The sequence below is a fragment of the Aulonocara stuartgranti genome (assembly GCF_965226115.1).
Source record: "Aulonocara stuartgranti genome assembly, chromosome: 9".
Lineage (NCBI taxonomy): Eukaryota > Metazoa > Chordata > Actinopteri > Cichliformes > Cichlidae > Aulonocara > Aulonocara stuartgranti.
The window spans coordinates 32,822,003-32,848,760 of record NC_138960.1 but is presented as its reverse complement, the minus strand read 5'-3'; the positions used below and the strand labels follow the sequence as shown (position 1 = coordinate 32,848,760).

The following is a 26,758-nucleotide window of genomic DNA, read 5'->3' as shown; positions in this document are numbered from 1 at the left end:
ATGTCCTTAGACATCTTAAAATCATGTTTGCCTAGTGGCCTTCGTGTCCGTGATTCAGTTCTCTGTGTGCTGAGTGTCGTTTTTCATGCCGTGTTTTGGTTTCTTCCACCCACTGCGCCTCAGCGTTACAAAAGCAGCTCCACCACTGAGCCTTCGAGCTGAGCAGCAGCTATCAGCACGAGACAGCTGTGACAGTTTGCTGACAGTCAACAGTTTTGATGGAGTTTCTTTTAGGTGGCACGAGGTCACTCAGTGAAGTTCAAACAAGCCACAAACTTGATCCATTTTTCTGGAAACAGTACCGTAGTAATCAAACAAAACTTGAACTGGAAAATGGTTGATATATTTGATAATTAGTTGCCCAAAAGTTATCTTCCTTTTAATATCAGAGCATTTCCTCTCAGTTTCATCAGTGATCCAAAACATGGAGGGGAAGGGGCATATTTTAACTGAAACCATGATAGGACAAAGCCACAAACACAAACAACAACAAAAACCTTACATATGATGGAAGCTGTAGGGGAAAAACCTATCAGACCAGGTTATTTATACACATAGGTACACGCGGATTGAAAAATGAGTCACAGGTTTTAGCAGTCAAAGTGGAGCTGATAATGTGGAAAGGAAGCAAAGGCAGGAAGTACAAATACAATGAGGCATAGAGAGATGAGAACTAGAAATACAAATGAGAACAAAAAACTAACATTTCAAGGTCCATGACAAAATCGAGCAGATTTTAGTGCCTACACCAGCAAACTAAGCGAATCAGCAAGAACTTAAAGGACGAAACAGGACATGAACCAGGACATTGTAAAGATTCTGACACCATCTCCCCTCCAGCCTCTTAAATTGAACTGTACATGTCACCAAAAGTAGAACAACACAGACACCAAAGAGCACCAATGTTACAGAAGTGAGGGCAACAACTTGTCCAACTAGGTTTTGGGGACCCAGAGCCTATCCCAGCTGGCTCTGGGCACCAGTCTCTCCCATTTTGTTGCTTTTGGATTTGTTAGTTTTCCTTCTCAGACTGTTATACCAGTGTTTGTGACTTTAGCATCTACCGTTTTTCTTCCCGGGACATTGGATCACACTTTGAATCCAGAAGCAACAAACATTCAGTGTTTCATAGAAAAATAACATCCTGTTTTTAGAAGTGCATTCATCATGAAAGATGCAAAATGAGGAAACAGTAGCAAAGAAAATGTTAAAAATCAATTCAAGCCAAAGCATGAATTGCTTCAAATAAGAGGAACGAGGTCGATGATCGATGACCTTTACAGAGAAACTTGCTGGTTGAAAATGTCCAAGGATTTGTTTGAGGAAAAAGCTGTTACACGAAACTTTTGATATCAAGTGTAGGAGGGTGAAATCTCTGTTTTGTGGGGGGATTTGGTGAGTTTTTCCAATAAAAATTACATATTCCGTCCATAGATGAGAGAAGGCTCAAGGTTTTGAGGGCGATTTGAGATTTTAAAGCACTACATTTATGCTCACTGGTCCTTCCTTTGCAAAACTATCCTTAAAAGCTCACAGAGGGTTTCTCTTTGTGGGCTAAACGCCAGTTATACTAAAAATATATCCTCAAAGGTTGTTGGAGGTGGTGTGTGGGAGTGTTTTCCACCTCCGTCTCCCATCCACTCTCCTCATACGGTAGTTACTGAAATCCATTGTCCTACACACCGTGGGTTCCTGCAGACAAAAGCTAAAATTCAAACTCTGTTCTTAGATGCGGAGAAATGAATGCACCAAAGGCTATTAGTAAGAGATGGAAAGGTCAAGTGAGATAACTAGAGTAATAGCACAGTGCTGCTTTTTAATTTTACGTCCTCTTAATGGGTCATTGTTTCTGCTAATGTCACCGTCCTGGTGGGTCATTAACTCATTGAGGTGACTCACAGGACACAAAGGGCTCTGACATTTTTCAGCCCATTGCCTTTATTATTAAAGTGGGCTCAACATTTGTATTAAAATGTTCTTCGCAGTGAGAGAAACAAAGATGTGAGTGGTTACAGCTACAGGTGATAAACAAACAGCTTCGAGCACATTCAGTAGAAATGTATCATTAACAGGTGCAAATGTGTCAGTGGGGAGTTTACAGCATTTCTGCTGCTTCTAAGCACTCAAATATTTATTATTGTGAATTTTCTGTATTAGCATCATGGCTGTTTGTTGAGGCAACAACCTTTAACAAGACCTTTAAATGCCATGTAGTTCTGGCTTTTGTCAGAGTACTTCAGATATTATAGTCAATCTCAAAACTTTTTAAGGATTTCTAAAACGTGCATGCGTCACTTATCCGATTCTTTCCTTTTTCAGACATTCTGTTGTAGATTTCCTTCTGTGCTTAGGATCATTGTCCTGTTGCATGACTCAGTTTCAGCTTTATCTGTCAGACAGACAGCCTCACACTAGACTCTAGAAAACTTTGTTATACAGAGGAGTTCTCGGTCAACCCAGTGACTGCAAGGTGCTCAAATCCTCACCCCACCATCACCTCACAGACAGCTGGTGTTTGCTGATATTGTGTGTTTGGTCTCTTTTGTCCAAATGATACAGTTCCAGAAGTGTTCTGTTTTGTTCACATGCAACTTTGCAAACCTACGATGTGCTTCAGTATCCTTTTTAGAGAGAAGAGGCTTTCTCCTGGGAACCATTTCAAACAAACCATAGTTGTACTGTCATGAACTTTCACCTTTCATGCATGACCACGCTCTCTGTCTCATTTCAGACATTACCCCAAGACGTCATTCACCATCGTGGCCGACACTCCAGAGAACCTGAGACTGAGACAGCAGAGCGAGCTGCAAAGCCAGGTAAACACACACACACACACACACACACACCAGGCCTCAGATGTGTGTACGATGCAGGAGCGCTGCCATCATCTCTGACCTGCTTTGATGATGATGATGCCATGTAGTGTTCGTCTGGTTGGTTTTTCCTTTTGAATGATGCCAGGCAGCCTCCTTGTTTTCCCCACAGCTCTGATTCGCACTGGTGTACTTTGACTGCGATAAAAAAAAAATGTATGTAAAAGCCAGATGCAGTGTATAAATAGACAAACTTCCATCACATTCTCCTCATTTCGCCTCCAGGAAGCAGAGCTGTGCACCTGAGCGTTTTCATCTCTGTGCCGTGCCAAAGGGGAGGAGACATGAAGCTAAGAAGGTTTCACCAACATCAGGGCTTCATACTGTGACCTTTCAGTCAGTTTAGGTTTTCACTGGAGCTTTTTCCCCTTTAACTTCTTCAGTTTTTCTTTTCTCAGTGTGCCAAACCCTATGGTCCACATTTTCTTTACCTATTTTCTGGAAATGGGTTAAAATTTATGCTACATTTGGATGGAAACTTGGCAGCTGAAACCCCGCAAAAAATCTGCACTTCAGTCATCAAGTCAAGAAACATAGTTATTCTTTCAGCAGAGGCTGCTGTGTAGCTTGGTCTTGAATAAAAGTACTTCTTTTGTTTTTAAAATGACAGATCCTCGTAGATTAGGTCACACTGTTTGATGCCCTGATGTATTTGAAACCTTCTTAGCTTCATGTCTCCTCCCCTGTGGCACGGCACAGAGATGAAAACCAACGCTCAGGTGAGCCGGTAGAAGCTGTGCTGGCAGCTCTGCTTCCCGAAGGCGAGATGAGTCACTGTGCCGATTTACTGACACTAACTGATGCAATGGACATGTGAGAGAATCAGCCAGCTATCTGTGCCATATGTCCTCATCCAGTGTGTGTGTGTGTGTGTGTGTGTGTGTGTGTGTGTGTGTGTGTTTCAGCCCAGCAGACTGCAGTACAAAAGGACAGATGTCCACTCAGCAGTCTGCTGGAGGGGGCATGCTGTTTGGCATGCTTATGTGTGTCTGTGTCCTGCTCTGTGCCAGTAAATATTTGTCATTTACAGACCAGTTTCACACATTCATGTATTCTGTCCCGTCTCCGTTTCTTCTTTTCACTCATTTTCCTCTGCTGTGATTTCAGGAAACTGTAAAAACCAAATATTTTACATCGGTGATCTTTTGGATTTTAATGCCCTGTTAGTGCAGACTACTGACATCATCACTGTTGCAATGTTGTTTTGATGAGGAGATCCAAACTCTCCTACACATGTGAGAAAGGCTTCTTCCTATTCTGCCTTTCACAATAAGAGTCTTTGAAGTATACACTGGTGTCGTCAGAGCTGAATGCAGGACTCAGCAGGCTGACATCCAGTCAAAGATGAATGTTTATTTAGGCAGTAAGCAAAGTGGAAAATGTTAAGCTAATCCAGAAACACAGGTGAACACACAGGGTAGCACAGGGAGAAGCATAATGGAAACTGACAAAAGACACTTTATTAGGAATACCTGCTCAATTGTTCACCCAAATATCTAATCAGCCAATCACATGGCAGCATCTCGGCGTGTTGAGGCATGTAGACATGATCTGGGCAAAAATGGCTTGTTGATGGTAGAGGTGAGAGGAGAGACCAGGCAGCTACTCAAATGATCACTTGTTACAAGCGTGGTATGCAACAGAGCATCTCTGAACACACAACACAAAGAACGTTTGTTTAATCTGTGCCAGTTAAAGAAGTTCTGAAAGCAGAAGAGTGTCCAAGCCAGTATCAGCACGGTCTACCTAATACAGTGGCTGCTGGATGTACACGCAGAGGGTGAGGAAGGAGGTACAGCTGAGTGTAACTGACACAGGTAGAAACAGTTAGGGGTGGGCTGACAGACATGTAGAGGGAAGAAGACAGAAAGTAAACCAAGAACCTAGAAATAAAAAACATGACGCTAAACTTCAAAGTAAAACAGAAACAAGACTCACAGACACGACAGCAGAGACAAGCTCAGAGATGAGGCAGAGGGAGGAACAACAGGGAAGCACGGAGGGAAGTAAGACCACTACAAACAGAACAAGGACATGAAACCAAACACAGGACGGAAAAAATCAAATTCAGCACTTAAAAAAAACATAAATAAAAACAAAACGCTCAGTAATACCACAGGATTAGGAAACTATGATTCAAATAAAAAAATGTCTTTGTTTCCTAAAGTTATGAAAATGAAAGATTAATTTATTTCTTCCGATTTTAATAATAATAACAACATTTTTAAAAAGTAATTATTATGTCAAAATTATAATAGATGCTGTTTGGGTTCAGTCCAGAGCATGAAGCTGCTGCACAGGAAGTATAGCTGTTCATCCAGGATAACACCACACAGCTGCATGCAGCAGGCATCACTAAAGCTAGAGACAGAGTAGGGCACTTCCTTCTATTTCAAAATAAAGCACATCCTGTGAGCACTTTCCATAAGAATACTAAATTATTATTATTATTTATCATTATTATTATTTAGGTCTAAACACTTTCACATGAACAGCATGCTGCAGAATATGTGAAACCAAACCATCCAAACCAAAATCAACACTTTTCCATCTCTTGGCACTGGTTGGCCTTTTACATACAAAAACATTGTCAATATCATAAAACCACAACAGACCAAAGACATAGATCCACATCGACTGAGGGGAAAATAAATGTTTTATTTTGTACAGCTTTACAGACCCCGCAGGTCTGTGTAGCTGTGCTATAGTCTTCATGGTTTGTACACTGGATTCATATCAGCAGAAATGGGTTAAAGATCCACTAACATATCATACATCTACACGGCAGGCAGATGTGGAGTGAGAACCACTCAAATAAAGAAGGTGCATCCCTAAAATTTCAACAGTGGTGCGTTTGCATCTTCTCCTCTTTGGGTGTGGAGGTTAGCTGAAATAGAACTGGAATAAACTTAAATCAGCATCAATAAAGATGTAAAATGACTAATGTGTCATTTTTAGCATTGTCTTTGTAAAAGAGGCTTTCTTCCCTTGTGCCGTGCAGAAGGTGGAAACAAACCCTCTTCTTCCTCTTCTTTAGTTACTTCCTGCCCACTCGCCTGCTCTCTCTGTAGGTCATGTATAAGTCTGTTTATATTTGCTCTGAAACTCACAGGTTCTCCTTCAGGAAGCTGATTGTAACAGACAGTGACACTGTGTAGCATTAGTGTGCTTACATTACACACACTGGGAAACCCCGCATATGTTCAGCACTGACCTCGTTGTGTAAGGCACAGAGGAAAGGATGAGACATGATCGTGTGACCTGGTTATGGTTGGCGCTGTCTGTCTCAAGCATGTGGATTACATATAGAGAAGTCACAAAATAAAAAACAACGATTTTTCATTGCAAACTAAAATCATTCGGTTTTATTTAAAAGTCATTGTGAGATCAAATAAACAGCTCTTATTTTATTTGCTCTGAAACTGCAGTTTTTCATCCTTCAGACCAGCTGATCGTTCATCAAAACCTAAACAGCCTCACAGACCATCTCACACAGTCCTGAATGATCAGCACATTTTAAACACCTCATAGTTTCTTTTCAACCTAATAGAGCACTTTGCTCTCAGACGGGCTGACTTGTAAATGGTTCTTATATAGCATTTTTCTACTCGACCACTCAAAGTGCTTTGTACAACATGCCTCATTCACCCATTGACACAAGCACTTTTGTCTACGTTTTTTCTGTGTAAGTGCTTCCTATCATGAGCTGTTCTGCTTCCAGAGCTGCAGCCACCTCCATGTGGTTCTTAGACTTTCTAAAAGTAGACTGGGATGAGTGGAACCAGCTCCCAGTTTGTGTAGCCTGTGTACTTCAAGGATTAGCCTTAAAACATCCAATATTGATTAAAGCTTATTTTGGGGGCTGGATCATCCTTTAGTTATGCTGCTTTGGTTCAGGCTGCTATGGGACAAACCCTGATGCATCTTCACTCCCTGTTTTCAGCTTTTGTCTTCTCTCTGTTGGAGTTTGTTTTGTCCAGTTTGTTGTTCGTGGTCTCTCCATGCTCCATTTCTCTCTCGTCTTTCTTTCATCGCCCTGAAAGCTGAAGCAGATGACTGCCCCTCCCTGAGCCTGGACTTCTCTTCCTGTTAAAAAAAGTTTTTTTCCTTCATTTCACTGCCAAGTAGAGGATTGTTCAATCAGTGAAGTTCTCCTTATAATAGTTAAGTAATAGTTGAAACCCTGTCCCCTCAAACCGGACTCATACAGGACGCAGAGATCTGTGTTCAACCACGCAACTTCCTGAAACCAGTGAAGCAGATGAAGCAACCACGACCATATAAAACTATAAAACTGTTCCACTCCAGTCTAGGAGGAGGAGGTAATGTTGAAGACTACAAAAAAAGAGTCTCCACATACAGCAAAGGACAATCAACAGTGCATGAAGCTGTGCTGCTGTCAGTTGTGATTTAGTGCTTTGCAGATGAGATCACTGAGTCGTATCCACAAACTCTGTAAAAGATTGATGCTTTTCCGCCGTCTCAGTGTTTTCACGTCAGACGTCAGAGCGCAGGTGAGAGACTCACAGAGACTTTTTTATCCAAAGTGAAACCAGCGATCGAGACTGTAAACTCATCAGGAAAGTATTCCGAGTCCACAGATTGATGATGACAACTGATGGTTGTTCTTAGATTTCTATTCAGTCACACTTTGCTTTGAAACCAAACGAATCGTCCTTTGTTCATCGTTAGTTTCACGGTGACTTCAGTGTAGAAGCCACATTAGTTTTATTATATACAGTCTACAGTCATAACTGTGGAGAAGACGTAGGCAGTCTTACCAAATTCATCAACAAGTAATTTAAATTAATTGAATGTAAAAAGAAAATGAGCCAATGCACTCAACCAATCAGAAATGGTCAGCCATGCAAGCCCCACCCCCACGGTCCACTTTTGTCCAGTTTCTCGAGTGTGTGTGAGAGAGAGGGTGTGTGTAGTTTAGCTCATTAGCTTGTCATATTAGCTCTGCAGGGAGCCTCGGACTGATGAATGGGGATTTAATCTGCTTTGTAATGAGAATGGGGGCAATCACTGTGAGAGCAGAATAACAGAACACACAACGCTATGAGTCATACTCCTGCGTTTTATAGCCTTATGCAACGCTGTTCTGAGGGCTAATGGACTGTTACTGATGACTGATAGGCACCAGCAGGATGACATTAGGTCCAAACGAGCTGCAGAGTGTTTCCTCTGAAGGTCGAGCTGAAGTGCGGGCGGGACCGGAGTAAAAATGACCGCATGCTTGTTATCGTTGTTGTCTGTGGGCTCTAAATCATCCACTCGGCCTGCTGCTTGGCAGGGACACAGTACTGGTTTGGCTGACCCTGACTCATTTACAGATCTGTGATCAGTCTGCCCTCATAGAGAAATAGTGTCCTGCAAAGTGAATGTGTTAAACGTGTGGAGAATCCTGAACATGCCCACGACATGATTCAAAACTAAAATGTAAAAGCCGTTTAGAGTCTGTATCTAAGGATAAAACAGAAACACCACAAGAAATCGTTCTTTTGAAACATGTCCGCTCATTGAAATGACAGCAGCGCACTTCAAAAACGCTGAGTTAAGAGCATGTTTACCGCTGAGTTGCATCACCTCTTCTTTTAACAAGACCCTGCAAGTGTTTGCCTTTTAAAACTACAGCATTGGTCTCCCGAGTTCCCAGATTTTTTATTCCTGTTGCTCGATTTCAGCTGCTGGGTGACAGGTCCGGACGACAGGCGGACCGGTTTAACAGCTGTGCTGTTGGAAAATGTGGAAAAAGTGTCAGTGTGGAATAAGCAAGTCCTTTCCTGAAAAAGATGTTGTCTGGATGGCAGCACATGTTTCTCCGCTCAGCATTAATGAGGCCTCCACAGATGCACAAGCTACCCCTGTGCATGTGTGCCGACGCCCCCTCATTCTGTCATACAGGCTCTGTCCCACCTCTCTTTATTCCACGGCTTGTTGTGATTGGTCAGACTGGAGTCAAAAGGCAACAGTGTTGCTGGATTTGGATCTTTGCACAGTCGAGTTCAAACTTTGTGTAGATGCAGCGATGAGTTCACTGACAGTGGTTTTTAGGAGTGTTTCTGAGCCCATGCAGTGATTTCCAGCACAGAGTCAGGTGTGTTTGAGTTCTGCCTGAGGGCCTGAACATCACTTCTCTGGATCTTTGATGATAACAGATGATGAAATCTTACATCAGAAGCTTGATTGTTAAATCGCTGAACGATTTGAACATGCCGTCTGTCACAGAGAGGTGAACTCCTCCCCATCGTCCCTTCTGATAGTCTCAGTCTCTTTTTTGTCATTTTACTAATCAACACCATCAGTGTCGGCACGATTTTTTATTTTTTAGCTCTGCACAACTTTTCCAGTCTCTTGTTGCCTCTTCCCAAAAATCATTGCATTCTGTTTTTATTTACAGCTCTCACAGCGTCTCGCTCTCACTTTTTTGCAGACTGGGCTCTGTTAGTCTGACTTTCATTCATGAGTTGTTTATCAACCTCTCAGTGGAAGCTGTGGCTTTAGAAGAGATCCATGAAGTGACGAAGTCACTCTGGATAATAATCTTGTCATCTCCACTTGTTTGGAGCCATAATGTCCTAATCTTCACTATTGTGTCATCCGCAGCTTTGTCTCAGCACAAGGCAATTTTAAAAGAAGTTTACTAAGTAGCAGCTCCGCTTTCAGTCAATAAATAACCATCAGTCAGTCACATAAACATTATTATAGGTGTGGGCCTGAAATAACTTTTCCAGATCATTAACCAAACTGCCTCTGTTGGACTCTGTGAGGAGCGAGAACAGTCGAGCAGTGAAAATCAGCTTCTAAAGCCAGAAATAAAAACTTCTTTACTTTTCATATCCTGCAGATCGAGTTCCAAACGTACGCGGGGCAATTACAGCATATTTAAAGTCCTTTTCACACCGTGTGAGGTTGATTGTTGCCGCGGCGTATCTGAGCACTGAGTGGTGTAATTATTTCTTGCTGCTGTGTGGGCTCACTTAAAGGTGAAATCCACCTTCAGATATCATTACACGTCATCACGGTTTTGTTGCTTTCATGAGACCGTAGCTGAATTATGTCGTTAATTAGTTCCTGAACCACATCGTGATCGCAGCTGTCTGCGGATCCTCATCCGTCTTTTCACCCAGAGGAAACCGAACCACTGCTCTTCTCAAAGCCTTACTGCATAATGTTATACACTGTCTCTGAGTTTGGATACTTCTGTTAGTGCACTTCCACGCAGTGTGCAGGTATTGGAAAGGACTGTTGGAATACGTTCTGAGTTGTGACTCCCTTGTGTCAGTTTTCTGAATAGACTTTTGCTTGGATGCGTAAAATAAGGTCTGTTGTTGAAACTTTCTTTCAGGGTGCTGGTAAAGCTCATGAGGCTCAGCAGGTGAGTCTCACGCTGTACGGCTGCAGAGGCCTGAGCTTGAATCTGCCCCGAGGCGCTTTACTGCCAGTCTTTCTCCCACCTCTCCTGTCTTGTCTAACTAAATAAACCCTTAAAGCACAAACTTAAGATATTTTTCATGTTTTGTTTTTTGCAATGTGAAACACAGAAGTTACATTTTAAAGCTAAGTGGGGATAACTTGTCCCACAGAATAAAATAAGTTAAAAACAGAGTGTTGCACCTTTTAACTGTTTAATTGTTGAGTCAGCTGCTGGTTTTTGCAGACATTTGCTACCTGTCGGGTGTCTGACCACATAAAACTGAAGTCGAAACTAATGTAATCCTCCTGCTGGCTGAAAATAGTTGAGTGGTTTCCACGATTCTTCGGTGTGTCAGCGATTGAGGCTGAGAAGTGTAGCTCCAGCATTTCATGTTCATCCTTGCTGTGCTCGTCATGTAGCCGCACTTGTCAGTGTGAACACGCTTGTGCACTGAAAATAGCGAGTGTAAGCGTGGAAGTACTCGACTGGAGACGCCGAGCTGGTGTTTGTCTTTGTGCAACAGTGTGACAGACGTGGACGAGCTAAATATTGCAGCACATCAAATATAGATCGAGTTGTGTCCCTCACACTGCCACAGAGACGCTTTCATAGTGTGACTGTCCCTTTGACATGAAGTGTTTCGTTCCCTCTGCTTCTCCTGCAGGTGAAGTATAAGAAGGACTTTGAGGAGAGCAAAGGTCGAGGGTTCAGCATCGTGTCCGACACTCCGGAGATGCAAAGACTCAGAAGGACTCAGGAGCAGATCAGCAACGTATGAACACACACACGATACACACCAAGCTACTGTTTGTCGCTCTGTATATGAGAGTGTGTGTGTGTATGTGTGAGGATGCACTCTGGTCGGTGAGCACAGTCTCTTACACGCACACACACAAACACAAAATGTCTACATCATCAAGCCCTGCAGCGTTTTGACGTCAGCTGTTTGAAGAGGAGCATCTTCTACAACCATTAGTGTAAGTGATCACGACTTCTATTTACTGAATGTAGGCAAAGTAGGTTACATTATGAATGTTTCTGAAAGGCAACAGAAGAAGAAGAAGAAAGGTTTCTGGGAGAGAACAGACGCAAAGGGGAGCGTGAAGGGCCAGAGGAGGAGAACGATAATACACGAGTAACAAGACAAGCTAGTAAACAGGGAGGACGGAGTTACTGCTAGAAGTTTGTGGATGTTTGAATGTTGTAGAATCAATTGAATGAAGTTTGAATTTATTACCAGTAAAGATTAAAAACTATTGAGTGTTTTTACACTAAACGAATGATTTCAGTCCAGAAAGTAGTTTGTCAGAAATGCAGAAGTTACAACTGTTGTGATGTTGAATCATTTAAAATCAACATTTAATGAACTTTATTTTTTGTGATTGTTTTCTTTTTGTGGTGTGTGAGAGAGAGTGTGTGTTTGTGCGCACAGATGTTCTACAGATGTGTCCTGATGACCAGACGACGCTCAGTGGATGATGCTGAGGTCTGTTTGTTTCCTTCCTGTAGTCGTTTTCTGTCTCTTTTTTTTTACGTCAGTCTGATTGTTTTACGTTTGTATTCCTGCTTTTATAAAACATGTAAAACCAGCAGTCTTGGAGAAATTTTAGAAATTGGTCATGAAGTTAGGATCATGCACTTCTGCCCCTAAAAAGCAAAGATCATCGTGCACTGCTGCATCTACAGTTTATCACGCTGCATCTCCTCCACCGATTCAAAATATTCAAAACCATTCAAACCATTCAAATATGAGCTTAAACAGTACATGTGTTTATACTTAATAAAGTCTAAACACATGTACTCTGACTTGACATCTCTCTTTATCTCAAATATATGTTAGCATATAAATTATATATAGTCTTCGAAGACTGGTGGACTCTTTGCCTTTGTGTTGTTCTAGACATTTTCTTGAGTTTTGTCGTTAGTGGGGTAGTGAAGTGAACTTTTTGTGCTTTTGTGGATCACTGGGAAAAGTCAGTGTGGAGTTTGTTTGGTTTCATCTACTTTCTATTTGCAGAGCTGACCTTTGTGATTTTGGTTTGTATATTATTAGATCTTGGATGGTTTGTATGGTCGATTTATTGGAACTCCATTGTATTTATTCCATGTTTTATCCTGGAAATCGGGGGTTGTGGGATTACTTAATTACTGAATCTGTGGAGTCTGAGTCTTTTGGGTCCATCGTTTTGTGCAGATTTGCTCAGTTTGAAACAAGTGAATGCAAAAACTCTCACTAAAAACCCAAGACAATCATTTGAAATGTAACATATAGAAACATTTGCATGTAACAAAACCCAACTTTACTCTTTGCAGGCTGCCAGTGAGCTGCTAGGTGTTGAGAGGTTAAACAGCATTCAGTAAAAACTGACATGTGTGCAAAAACTTATCAGATTGATTTATATTCAGTGTCATTTTCTGACCTGTTTCCAACTGTCTGACTGACAGTAGATGGTTGAGACGTGTCGTCTGTTGGGAAACCTGCTCACTGTGCAGAGGAAAACCCCGCAGATTCCCTGATGTAGAATCTGCCCGGGCTCAGGCCAGTTTAACCATGTATGAATCCTGGCATGTAGTTTAGGTCCAACACTGGTTATAAACAATTTGACTTTATTAGAAAAGAAAAACACAATTAATTTGTTTGTGTGTTGGAAGTGTAAAGGTGAGGTATGCCCGCCCTCGGCCCATCACAGGACTAACACACGTGTGAGCAGCGTGACCCTCACGTTATCCAGCACACGTGAGAAACTTGGGAAACAGTTCAGTCGTATAAAAATGAGATTGAACAATGTTGGACTGAGTTAATCGTACGCTGACATATTTAGCCGTTTCTTTTCCCTCGTCTCTTCTGGGTTCTTCATTTCCAGCCTGTCGATCTTGGGCTCCGCCTCTGTTTACCTGACCGAGTGATCGCGTTATTCCGCTCCGTTAGCACAAACTCTCCCTCCTCTCTCGCTCTGCTTTAATTAGGACGCACACATTGGCTCTCTCGCTCAATTGCTGTGACCTTTAACAGCAGACCTTTTATTACTCAGCTCTTTTCGAGGTTGACTTGGCGAAAGAAAGATGAGGGGGATAAGTGTGAGGAAGAGGAGGTGGACGAAGACGGAGAGAAGCAGTTTGAGTTGAATATGATCAGCAGCTCGTGTTTTATTAGGAAAAATGTTTCATGCTAACCGCTCGGACACGCTGACGGGTGTCGTAGTTCGTCGTCTGTCCTTGAGTCTCATTGCTATGCTGTGGGAATCCAGATGATGTTAACGATGTAGCTGCGGTGATCAAAATGAGAACTTTTTATGTTCCTCACGTCAGGCTTCAATCTGCTCTTAGAAGTGTGTCTGTCGTATGGCTGAGGTTTGAAATTCTTCCTCAGCTTCCCTCGGTTTTTATTACCCGCTCTGATGCTGCTGTCACCTAACGAAGAGTAATTGTCATCGAAGGCGGCGCGAGCGTCTGTTTTGGAATTCATTCATTCCCTGATGGAGATCCTGTCACTCCTGGAGTTCTGACGAGCTGAAACTTTATGACCCTGCCTTTGGTCCACCCTGTAGCTTAAATACAGCTCCCCCCTGTGGGATCGGGCACCAGCGCGTTAGCAGGAAATCATCACATCTAAAAGTGGTGAGTTGGACCTGCTGCATATCACCTGCTTCATCACACCCCTCCAGCACCCTGCCACCAGCTGACAGCCTCTAATCACCACCTGGCCATTTTTAGAGAAGCTCCATAAGTTTGTCACACAGGTCGTCACACCTCCCACATCCAGCATGTTCCACTCAGGGTTCACGTCTCAGCCCCGACTGCCACCCCTCGGCTTCAGGTTTCACCTCATATTCAGTCTGAGACCTGTGTTAAATTAATAAGTGACTTTTACATGTAAGAAACCATCAGCTTTGACTTGATGACTTGCTTTCCTAACCCTTTCCCTAAAGATGGAGGCTTGGATGGAGCGCTGAGAGAGGCGGAGACGGGGAGGAGGGGGGGGTCGCATTTCATTTGAAATGAAGGAAGTGAGATTTAGTGCAGAGTGGAGGCTGACTGGGTAAAAGAAGATGATTAGACTAAAGTAGTGAGACAGCACTGACATACGTGGGAGAGTGGAAGTGATGTAACGAACAGAGATTAACCTCGACCCTGCTGTCCTCCGTGCCGTTATTATGTTCAACATAACAGGTGATATTAATAATCTGCAGCTATTTATACAGAAGGATAGAAAAAGCCTGATTATTGCTCAGTTTAATCTTCAACATCGTGCTGTAAAGCAAGTCCAGTGGTGTTAAGATGAGTCCGTTTATTTTACAAGTGTGTTAAAAACTCTAAATGTCAAAATCAGAACTCAGTTTGGTTTAAAAGCCAAAGAATGAAAATATTTTTTAAAGGATTTAAAAATGTTCATAAAGGGGACGTCCATCCCAACATTTAGGAGAAACTGCTGTGCAGTTTCACCTCTGTGGTGCATCAGCTCAGCTCTGTAGTGTAGAGGGAACAAAAGAAACACCTATAAAGTCTGAAATCATTGGAAACTGTCAGACGCCACCAGGGTGACATCTGGCCTTGCTTGTGTGTCCCAGCAGAGTTCGGTGCAGCTTCAAAAAAACTGAGCGACAGCAGACTGGCACCTGGATGAAGACCATTACAATAGTACTGGGAGAGCTGGGATGAATTCAAGGCATGCTGAATGAGAGCTTCCCCTCCATCAGTGCTTTAACGTCCACGAAAGTCATTTTTTAAACACTGTGTTGTCAGCGATCACTCGCAGGTTCTTTGCAAGCAACAGATCCTTAAAGAGTCGAGGTCAGAGCATCCGGAAATAACACAGCTGGTTTTCTGTTTGCTTAATTGAGAAAGAGCGATGTCATCCACACATCACAGTGCAGGCTCATTAGAAAGAAAAACATCATCTGCAAAAAGCTGCAGATGAGACGCGCTTCAGCTTCAAAGCGCTGGTATGGCATAGTTTCCACTGTCAGTAACAGCAGCAGGATCTGAGTTTATCTGTAGTGCAGTACAGTATTCCATTAAAAAATAAACTGTTGAAAACCTGAAGAGAAATGTGTTGTTTCTGCTGAGCTGTGGCTGACAGCAGCACTGGTTCACATCAGGACGAGATCACAGGGCCTCTCCCAGGAAAAGCTTTGTGTTTCAGAATTCATTAACAAGATCTGAGGAAAGACACAAAGAGAGAGAGAGAGCTGGTCAGTGAGGAGGCTTTCTTTTCTTTCTTTTACCACCTATAAAAACTCCAAATTCAGCTTCAAGAAGAGACCAAAGCAGCTCGTTCCCAGAGAGTCGTGTTTGCTGTGATTCTGGGTGAGGCTGTGATGGCTGCAGGCCCAAAGTCAGCCAGGACTCAGCTGTTTCTCAGGCCACTGAACCACTGATTTACTGTTTGACCCCTGATGGGTTTGGATCTCTGTGAGTGCTGGTGAGCACAGAAATATCAAGTAGAAGGATAAATATTATGAGTATTAATGAGAAAGTGCCCCAAGACGATGGTATCACCAGTTATGAAAGCATGCTGGTCTGTAACAGAAGTCAGCAGTGCATTTTCTTGCCAACATTATTCAGTTGTCATGGTAACTGATGTATTTATATATATTTCTCTTTTTTTTTTTACATTTACAATTAACTGTGGGAGGAAAATGCTGTTCTTGGAACAAATCCGTCCGTGGAACTGATCCTGATTTCTAACGAAATCCGATAGTAAAGTCTTGCAGTTGTATTTTCTTCACAGTGATCACAATAAAAACTTAAAATCTAAGTTTTTAATGTGATTGGTCAAAATAAATAAATGGACACCTCCAAAGCTGAAAAAGAAGCTGAAGTACCAAAGGCTGCAGTTCCTCTAGTGGCCACAAGAGGCTGGCTCCATCAGCGAGTCCTCATAGACATTTAATGTTAAAATCTTTGCAGCAGAAATAAACTTGTTTGCCTGCTTAAAAAAAGATTTTGGTTTCTATTGATGCTTTCCAACATCATAACTACAGTAAGCTGCGTGAATTCTGTTACAGCTCAATGATTTGGAGACTGTTATGAGTTTAAAATTAGGGATGTGACTGCACTGCAGTGTGTTTTCACCCTCACCTCACCTTCTCAGCTGTCTTTGTCTTACTGTTTTAATGCATTTATACATGGAAATCAATTGTATGACTTAGAGCAAATCTCTTAATAAGTGGAAGATAATCAATGGTGGCATCAATTAGCAGATATGTGTGTCTTTGGCTTCCTAACCATGTCAGGCGCAGTGGCCCGTGGACATGGGATGGACTCAAGTGCAGATTCAAAACCGGAGGCCAGGGGTGAGGTGTAACGAAAAGAGATTTTATTTTACAATGCTCAGAGGCTAACAGAAAGTGCAGACTAGAATCAATGAACATAAACTAGATGTCTGAGGCGAGAGAAAAATACTGTGATGATAACTAGATGGCAGGGATAACTGGGTGCAGGTACTGGGCAGGGGAAACTGTGGCGGGCCAGGGCACTGAAACAGAGGACAGAGCAGTCAGGGGAATCCCACAGAGGGTTGCGAGTGAATCTAAGGATAGTACACTGAGCTGTCTTACAAGCTTGCAGGTGGGGGTTGCGTGGAGGGGGGAGGCAGGAGAGGTCCAGGTGGGTGCTGCATGCAATGCAGGGAGGCAGGCAGGAGAGAATGGCAGCTCCAAAACGGAGAGGGATTACCGGCGGCAGCAAACTGGTATCCAGGAGAGCTTGGTAGGTGGGTTTCAGAGGCTGACGAGAAAAACAGAGATACGGTTAATACACACGATTAGTCACCAAGGAACGGACGTGAGGCCGAGAACTGACTAAAGTTGGCAGATAATCTGGCGAAGACCAGTTGAGTGCGCCGGTCATAAATACTGCTGGTACGATTGCCATCAGGTGAGGAACAACAAAGACTCCACCCACTGGGGAGGAGCTGATGCTGTGGAAAACCACCCAGACCACGACAAACCAGGCTTGCTCATGTTAGCAGAAAGCTTATTTCCTCACCTTCTCGTGTAAATTTGGTCACTTTTGTCTTTAAAATCGTGGTGGAGGTGTGGCACAGCTGCAGGGGAGGGGTGGTGCGGTGAGCTCAAGGGCCAGCGCCAGCGAGGTTAGAGGGACAGGTGGACATGATCTAAGTAATGAGGGTTCCCCCTGTTTATAGTGAGGTCAGAGACCAGAGGCAGCTGGAAAGCTGGTGGACGCTTGTGCCGAACCTGGGAAACAGTGTTTATGTGCAAAGTCATTAAAACAATAAAGCACAATGGGAAGTGTGTCGAGTCACGGTCCTTAAATCCTAACATGCAGCAGCCAGTTTACGCTCACCGCTGTAAAAGCCTCAGAAAGCAGAGCACAAGCCGTGGGTGGTGTGTGTGGCTACAGTCGCCTGTCATATAGTTTACAGGCTGAGCTGGGTTTTGCTGGTTGTGGAGCCTTCCAGGTTTGAGCCGTGCACATTCCAGTCCACAGATGTTTTTACTAGTTTGGGATGTAACAGGTACTGGAAAAATCTTTTTAATTAATTAACTTTTTTTAATATGTCACAGTTTGTAAGATTTGTTGTGTAACCAGGACAATGTGCATTTCCAAAGTGCCCAAACCGAGAAAAATGAGCTTTCAGTTGATTATTGAAGCTTATTTTTTCATATAATCAACAACAACAGCATTATCCACGATCAGAATCATTTATCCACATTTTATTATTTTTTGCTTGATATGCGTATTTTCTTAATTCAGAGTCAGTTTGCTGTTATATGTGGATGATTCGGTGTCAATGGTGATAAATGAACCCTTTGCTGTTGTGTTGAGCTGTGATTAGTCTTTGTGCAGTCTGGGAGCAGATGGTCACTCGGCGCCTACGCGGTCGGTCTTTATAAGGTCGACGTCCTGTTTACATGGACAGCCATCTGACACATCCCAGAGCCAGATCACCTGCAGTCTCTGGCTTCATATCGGAAAATCATTCATACCAAACGATGCTGGAATATTTAAAGGAAATGGGTGTTTTAATTCTGCACCTGTGTACACTTTGAGTACAAAAGAAAACATAAACAGATAAAGTATTTAAATTCATCAGTGCATAATATCAGATGATAGTTCAGTAATACGTTTTAGGGAGTAAGTGATTGTTTTATTTTGAAAATAGTTCCAGCATTAAAACTTCAAATGTAAATATAATATATAACAGTCAACACCAAACTTAATCCTGTGACCTTCAGATCCCATTCCCAACTCTGAACATCACCTAAACACCACAAATAAACTATTTGTTTATGTTTTCACTGATTCATTCTGAACAGCTGCTTGATGGAGTTGATCAAAAATAGAGCAGAAAATTAAGAATAATATGCTTTTTTTTTTAAAATTTCATACCTTTAATTAATTTTCTTTGTTTCCAGATATATTAATCTATGAGCTTAATTTCTTAATTACTTTCCAGTTTAGCATTGCAGTGAGCCAAAGCCTGTTTAACAGGTGTAGACGGATACACCCTGACAGGTCAAAGGTCTATTGAAGCACCAGATCTGAATATTTAAAGACATTAAGTTGTTTGACATTAAACACCAGGTGAGGCAGGAACACGTGGGCTCTCACTTCTGGTGTTGATTTATCAGAAATGACTTCTTGTTGTCCAGCTGTTCACTTCTGCAGCCACGCGGGCCTTATTTAAATGTTCCAGCAGAGTTTGGTGTTAGCCGCAGTCCACGCTTTGGGAATCAGTGATATATAACATTATTATATTTCCAATTCAACCATATGTTCAATTCCACCATCAGGCCGGGGTCTTTGCATGTTCTCCCCGTGTTTGCGTGGGTTCCCTCCGGGTACTCTGGCTTCCCTCCGGGTACTCCGGCTTCCTCCCACCGTCCAAAGACATGCAGCTTGTGGGGATAGGTTAATTGGATAATCCAAATTGCCACTAGGTGTGAATGGTTGTCTGTCCCTGTGTGTTGGCCCTGCGACAGCCTGGCGACCTGTCCAGGGTGTACCCCGCCTCTCGCCCTATGACAGCTGGGATAGGCTCCAGCACCCCTGAAAAGGATAAGCGGAAGCGAATGGATGGATGGATATTTTTGCTATCGTGGATTTATATTGATTTTTTTCATGTATGACTTGAATGTCATAATTAATCAAGCGATTTACAAACTGGTGGTGTAGCTACTCTCAGATCTTTTGGTCTTTCCTGACCCTGCGTGGGTTTACTTTTGGTTTGCAGACAGAAAGCTGCACATCTGCTCAGCAGAAAAATAAAAAACTCAGCTGGAGATGAGATGTTGAGGTTGTTTGATCTTTTCAGCAGCAACACTGTTGGATCTTTATCTCAGGGCACCAAAGGCAAAGCTAAATGAAGCAATGAACTTGGACTTACACTCTTCAAAAAACATTAAACATAAACGGTAATAATAATAATAACTTTAACATATATAGAAATTTTAAAATGAATATGTCAACGCTGTGCTTGTAGTTTATCAGTTACTGCAGGGACCAAGGCACCTGATTAATATTTGTCTGTTTGTAAGTGGTGAATGCCTTCCAGCATACGACACCTTCATCCCTGAACACACACACACCACAGTCACACAGTCACACAGTCACACAGCTCCGGTGCCTCTGTCTTTGTTTCTGGGCAGCACACACTGTACCAGAGCTGGCACCGTGGCTGGGATGAGGGGCATGGCGGTGATAAGATTCTGAGTAGCGGGCTAAATGTAGAAGCTAAAAATGATAAGAGGCACTCGATCAACATGAGTCAGAGAAGACATTCAGCCATCGCAGGAGGCTAGACGAGGCAGTGCAGACGCTCACAGGTTTTACTGAATATATAGAGAAACGAGAGGCGAACACGACATTACAGAAACTGAGTGTCGAAGAAGCTCAAAGTTTGACAGCAAAGAAGGTTTAAAGGACCTGGAGTGGAGGAGTGAAGTGCTGGAACAAAGTGACAAAACTGAGTGATCACTACATCGGAGAAGGTTAATAAGAGGCAGTGAGTAAAACCTGAAAGACCGACATACGCAGAGGAAGCCAAGAGCACAGAATGGAAAATCAGCCACAGGTTGAAGGTGAGAGAAAAACGAGCGAGTGAGGTGAAGGTCTGAGGACGTAAAGTTGGAGATCTTTGGTGTCAAAATGAAAGTAACAGCACACAGTAACCTGCAGAATTAGGAGATGACTTATAATGTAATGTGACTGTAATCTTATTCTGAAAAGCCAAAGTTCAACCTGTTGTCCAGTGAGCACAAAAGACGACCTTGATCACAGGGTGAGGATGACTTTGAGGAAGCTGTTAGCACCAGATCAAGGGCGACTGTAACATGGAGGACTGTGACAGGAGGCTCGTCTTTGCTGGCCGCCTGTTATCAGCTGACATGGGAAGACTGACCCAACGCAGCTCGGATGTGTCTTCCTGGCTATAAAAGCAAACCCAGATCAGCTGCTCGTGTTTTTCTTCCACTCCACCTGGAATCAGACCAGTTGTGATGGTTGTATTTTGGCTAGTTTGTGTTTATTAAATTATCTTTTATTTAAATGAACATCTTGTGTGAACTCTCTGCCTGTCATCTACTTTGAGCCAGTTCATGATGAATAAAGTCCAATCAAATACTTTTGCTTTACTTACTTTCTAATCGTGGGGTACAGGCTACATTGACTGCTGAGTTATATCTAGTGTTATTATTTATTTCTGTCCCAGTGGTAACTATTACTGTTATTACAGTTTTATGTTACACAGAAGTTGTCGTGGTTTCAGGCTTTTCTGTTGTGTTTGAGTTTGGTTGTGATCGTCGTCGCAGTGCTTGAAGTTTTTGGATTATTATTAGTTTTGGATTCCTTTTGTTTTGAGGGTGATTTTAGTGATGTCAAGGTTTATTTTTGGACTTATTATTTAAGTCTTGGTTCCTCAGGGAGCAGGTGGATGAGAGAGAAGTGGAGGTATACACTGGAAATAAGGGGAATGAAAGTCAGTAGAAGCAAGACAGAATATGTGTGTGAATGAAAGGGAGGCTGGAGCTGAGGTATTGAAGAACAGAGTGCAGGCAGGGCTGAGTGGGTGGAGATGAGTAAAAGGGAAGGTTTACAAGGTGATGTGTGGTTTGGAGACAGTAGCATTGATAAACAGGCAGGAGGCTGAGCTGAAGATGTTAAGTGACCAGAATGGAAAAGATCAGAGACGAGTAGAAATGTCAGACGGACATCTCGGGTCGAACGGTTTGGAGACAACGTCCAAGGACAAAACTGAGCTGTTTGGACATGTGTGGAGGAAGGATGTTTGGATGGAGCTTCCAGGCAGGAGTGAAAGAGGAGGAGCTCAGACGGAGGAGACTGATGGATGTACTGTTGGAAGGCGTGCAGGGTGGTGGACAGATCACTGTGGTGGTTCCTAAAGGGAGCAGCCAAAAGAAGAAGACGATGGAGTTGTTGAGATGTTTGACTTACTCTGATGTTTTACACTTTCACTTTCTGAATACTTGGTTTTTATTCAGTGTGAGTTACAAATTGAGTTTATTATTTCTGTCTGCCTTGTGTGTCACTTAGTGTCGTTCCCCACCTTTGGTATCATGTTTGTGTTTCTTTTGTCATTTTTTACCTTTTGTCCCTGTTGTGTGTTTACAAATAAATATAATTTCAAGTTTATTTCTTCTGGAGTTCAACATGAACTCTTTTTTCCCTCAGAGCTGGCCGAGGTGGAGAATGACGAGGCTTCAGCTGCTTATACAACTGCTGAAGGTCTGCATGAAGAGGCTGAAAGTCATAATACAGCAGAGGAAGTGGAGGAGGAAGATGATGATGCAAAGGTGGAGGCAGGTGGAAAGGAAAAGGATGAAGATGAGGATACAAAAGCAAAGAGGTTGCTGGTGTCGTGGGAGTCAGAGGTGAGAACCTCGAAATTTGACTGATTTATAAACTCTATCAGAAACAACAAACTCATCAAACACAAAATGAGGAGATGAAACTTTTACAAACCTGGATTTGTGCTTTAATTATACTCAAAACAGAAGGAAATTCATCACAGCACAGAAACGTTTGGGAGAACACGAAGCCTGCTGCTCACACCAAAGAGGATCTTAAAATAGTTTCAAGGCTTTTCAGGAAAAAGGGCTAAATTCTGCTTCCCTGAGTTACATTTGTGCAGCTCTCATCTCATCAAACATAAAAGAGAGAAAATAAATAAAGTTTCCCACCATTTTCTATTGTTAGAAAGCCTCCATGATAAATCTGATCTCTTTACAAATCTTAATGGTCTTAACATCAGTCTAATTAGAACAAACATAATTGTTCTGCAGAGAGAAACAGCTTCTGGAGGCAGCAGGAGATCTCCATAAAAGTTGTGCTTATTTGGTTATTCTTTGACTGATTTCCCTGTTAACTACAGCAGCATGTTCCCAAACTACCAAACACTTTGAGAATCTTCCCGTTCTTTGATGAAGTCTGTAGAGCAGCAAATTTTGTTAAGAGGAGTCACACCCCCACACCTCTAAGCTCTGAGTGGGAGTCTTTCAGTTGACCTTGGCGCGGGCCTTTGTCTGGCACTGCAGGTTTTTATAAAGGCTTAGAGAGGATTAGTGAAACTACAAATGAAAATGTGCCATTATTAGCCTTGGATAGTGGGATTTTGGGGGGCTGAATACAGCCTGTTAAGAAAGTCAAAGGATTAACATTGCATGAATTAGGGAAGTTTCCACTGGTTGACTCAAAGCTTTCTGTTGCTCTGGATCGTTAGTGAAGTCAGTCCATCAGTTTCTACTTCAGCCAGGAAGACTTTATTGCTCTTTTCATTGGACTTCCATTGCTGTTTTATACCCATGGAGTGGATGGTGGGGTTGCAAAGAGGCTTGCAGCAAAACATTAGCAATTAGAATTGTAGAGATCAGCTAATTTGGCATGATTGTGGCTGATCTTGACTCTTTGACCTGCATGAATAAACTCTATGCTCAACATGTTGTCTGCAGCCTGGTAACATGCAGAGGTGTCATGAAGGACACTAGACTTCTACCTAATGTTGCTCTCATTTGTGCTGTGAGGTTTTGCATGAGGACAGCTGACCCGTGTGTCTGACTCTGACCATTTTCCGTGCCATGTGACATCATAAAGTCACATCTGAAAAAGTGAAATAAAGCAAAGGCATGACAGCCGAATGTCCTGAAACCACATGTTGTTTATAAGCGTTTCCATGTTATCATGTAGGTGTGTGAGAAGCAAATGAAATGTTGGATACTGTGTTTAATGGTCTTCACTCAGGCTTGTCTGCTTTTAAAATCTTTCCCAAACAATGGATGCAAAACTGATTTCATCTAAAAATAAAATCATCAAACCTGCATTTTTCCTGTTAGTTTTAGCATTAACCCTTTAAAGCCGGGCGGGCACGCTCCGACTATTTTTGAAACCCCTGTAGAACCAGAACCACGTAAACTAGCGCAATAATGTTTTTTTGCATATGAAACCAGAGGAGTTGTACTTACATCTTATGCCTCCAGCTTGTCCTCAGTCACGGTTTCCTTCCACATATAGCTTTGCAAACATTGCATAAAAAGCACTTGCAGGAACAAAAACATAATATTCCAGAAACACGCTTTGCCGATCCGATCAGCTGTTTGTAACACTTCCTACATTGAAATAGACGTCAGTGCGAACTACCGCTTGTCCGCCATTACCTGTCCGAAACCGGAAGTGACATCATTTTCGCGGAAAATGACGTTTTTTTTACTTATAGGCCTTAAAAGCCCATACTGGTGTTTTTATAAGTCATGTTTGACTTCATGCTTTTCTGAATAGTTTCTGGGATGCTTAGAACTCAGATTGCACTGCTTTAAATAGTTTATTTTGATGCACCTGCTGGTTTCTTTGCAAATTTGCATTATAGGATTTATTTTCATTTATTCTGCAGTATATAAAAATTGGTGTATGTCAAAAATAAAACTATGAAGACACTCAATAAATTTCCTGTTGTTGGAAACTATTTTTTGCAACTTTTTTTGTATTTAAGGTTTTGAGGGATAAGCCTCTTAAATTTCTCTAAGTAGAAATGTATGTAAAAAAAAATCACAAAAACGATTTCCAATTTTTTTTTGTAGTTTGTTGCACTTTTTTGCATTTATGTAGATACTATGGACTTAATGCAGACATATTATTAAAATATGGGCTATAACAGTTGTATTGATGTATAGCAACTTGAAATGCTCCCAAAAATGGCTCCACAGCATGTAAAAATATAAAGTAAGCTCTGGCGGACTTCTTTCTATGGTAGGTCTTAAAGGCTTAATGGCCACTCATGTAAATGCTGGAATTTTCCTACATCCAAGGATAATAATGTTTTTTCCTGGTTTCTGTCTATATAATGTCAGAATTATTCTTATATATCGTCTCGTGTTTTTCAGGCCTCGTCTGACGGGAAGCCTCCGCTGCCAGACCCGGCGTTTAACAGGAGGTGCAGCCTGCTCGCCAGTGACGTGAGTTCATTCAGTGTCACCTCATTATTTTAATGTCACCGTTCATGCTTATTGTCTACAGTTGTGTGTACAGCTCTGTGATGCTGCACTTAGTGTAAGCACTGTAAGTTAGTTTGAGCAGCATGCACAAACACACGTGTGCGCTAACACGCTAACGGCGTGCAGCAGCTATAATGTCGTCATTTTCTCCTTCTTAGGCAGCTGGAGAGGATTTTATGAACTTATAAACTGCCTGGTGGTTTGATCTGTAATTCATAATTACAATAGTAGATCTATATTTTAAAATGTACAAATCAGAAGTAAGTAAACCTTTCAAACTAATGTTTTGGAATAGAAAGCACAATGTTTGCATTAAAATATAGTTCAAGGGTCTGGTTTTTTTTCAAGTTTCAAATACTTGCTTTAGAAATAAAATCAGCAGAACATAAAGATGCTCAAATACATTACACGAACAATAAAACTGTACTTGAGTAAATGTACCAGGTGACGTTCCACCGTTGATCCGATCGATGCTCCTGTCCAGTGACATTGAGAAGTGTACGAATCAACAGGATCTTTCCTTGAAATACTTTGTTGCCCACATGAACTCTTTGTATTACCAACAGCACAACTGAGCCTCATCTTTAAAAAAGAAAAACCCTGTTTATTCGTTTTTTTTAAATATCTTCGGGGGAAATGGAGGCCATTGCTATTGCTCTGTTTTTGCTTTTTGCAGAAAGAATCATGCACTAGTTGCCAAAATATTCAAATCTAATTCAACATCATTCTGCTAATTTCAACAGAACTAATGAGGTTCACTGCAGTGAGGGAGCTCCTGAATGTTCCAGTTTTCAGCCCTCTGAAATCATTGATTCAGTTCTGAGAGAGGATCATGTGAATATCTGTGAAATGTTTCATGGCTGTCAATGTGACAGTTGGGAACATAATGACACAAAGTGTTGTCATCATGTTCCCATCTCTCTAAGCAGACTGCTTAGAAATGCAGACAATGATTATCATGTGATTTAAGATTAAATGCCTCTGCAATTGTAAATGTTCCCGTCACAGAAAAGCAAAAGTGGAAACTTTGGCTCGTATATGCACCACCCACAGCAGAGGCCTGACAGGCTACACCAGCAGAATAGCCGTTGGGGTCCCAGTTGGCTCTGCTGATGTCATGCTGCTAGCTCGGCTAAATTCTCGGGCTGAAATGTCATCACGGTGAAGTCCGACGTGGTGCGTAACACCTGCTGCTGTTTGCGTCGCCTGATTTGTAACTCATGAATAAAATGTGAACTTCTCGAGGCGTAAGACAGAAATGTGTCATCCTCTCTTCCAGCACGAAGAGCGTTGCCATTGGTAACCAAAGTGCAGCGCTGCCCTTTATTCAACACGCAGAGAAAATATACTCAAAGGAGAAAAAATGCTTTCTGACTTCTAAAACAGCCTTTTGGAGTAAAACGCTGAATGAGGCTGAATGTTGCTGTTGGATGTGGGAGGGCGAGATATTGATTCCCTGGTGTGAGACAAACTTGGCAGCTTGGCTGTTAGCAACAGCAGAATGAGTCATCAGCTACAGTGGAAGCAACTCAACCCACCTGATGAAATCATTTTCACTTTTATTCCTCCAGCCGCTCTCTACATGGGAGAAAACCTGCCCTCAAACATCCTTTTAAGAGGTGTAACACACACTAATGACTTTGCCATCCTTCGGCAGAATCTTAATGAATTTGCACAACAGATGGTGGAAAAAATCAGATTTTTTTTCTTTGGTTGATTCTATAACTTGAAGGAAGACAGCTACATTTATCAGACCATATCTAAAATATAGATGTAGCTACCGCTGCTAGGTCCAACCACTCGCACTGAGCCCTAAGAATAGAAGAAGTTTCTCTGCAGATGTTATGAAAGGTTAAATGTGCCCAAGAAAGCACAAAATGTTCTGCTTTACAGTTTAATACTGACGTTTATGGCTAATGGACTAGAACTAATAATGCTTTTCTACTCTTCAACTTCTACATCTAAACACTTTTAAACTAACAATCACACTT

The 26,758-nt window shown here is 42.1% G+C and overlaps 2 protein-coding genes across 5 annotated transcripts in view; both read left to right on the top strand.

Annotated features, from left to right (window-relative positions):
* LOC309714473 (LIM zinc-binding domain-containing Nebulette-like) overlaps positions 1 to 21,999 on the top strand; it is a 54,141-nt gene extending 32,142 nt beyond the window's left edge. The window contains exons 3-5 of one of the 2 annotated variants that reach the window (XM_082546970.1): positions 2,732 to 2,816; positions 10,961 to 11,782; positions 21,955 to 21,999. In XM_082546970.1, the coding sequence (XP_082403096.1) occupies positions 2,732 to 2,816; positions 10,961 to 11,074 (199 nt within the window). In that variant the 3' untranslated portion in view covers positions 11,075 to 11,782; positions 21,955 to 21,999. Of the gene's footprint in view, positions 1 to 2,731; positions 2,817 to 10,960; positions 11,783 to 14,867; positions 15,076 to 21,954 lie in introns of those variants that run through there. The other variant, XM_082546971.1, reaches the window with a different exon arrangement.
* The window catches only part of LOC309714471 (uncharacterized protein), an 81,936-nt gene continuing 77,172 nt past the window's right edge, over positions 21,995 to 26,758 (top strand). For all 3 annotated transcript variants that reach the window (XM_082546965.1, XM_082546966.1, XM_082546964.1), the window contains exons 1-2: positions 21,995 to 22,154; positions 24,657 to 24,728. The gene's annotated coding sequence lies outside the window, so the exon portion shown is untranslated. The remainder of the gene's footprint in view (positions 22,155 to 24,656; positions 24,729 to 26,758) is intronic.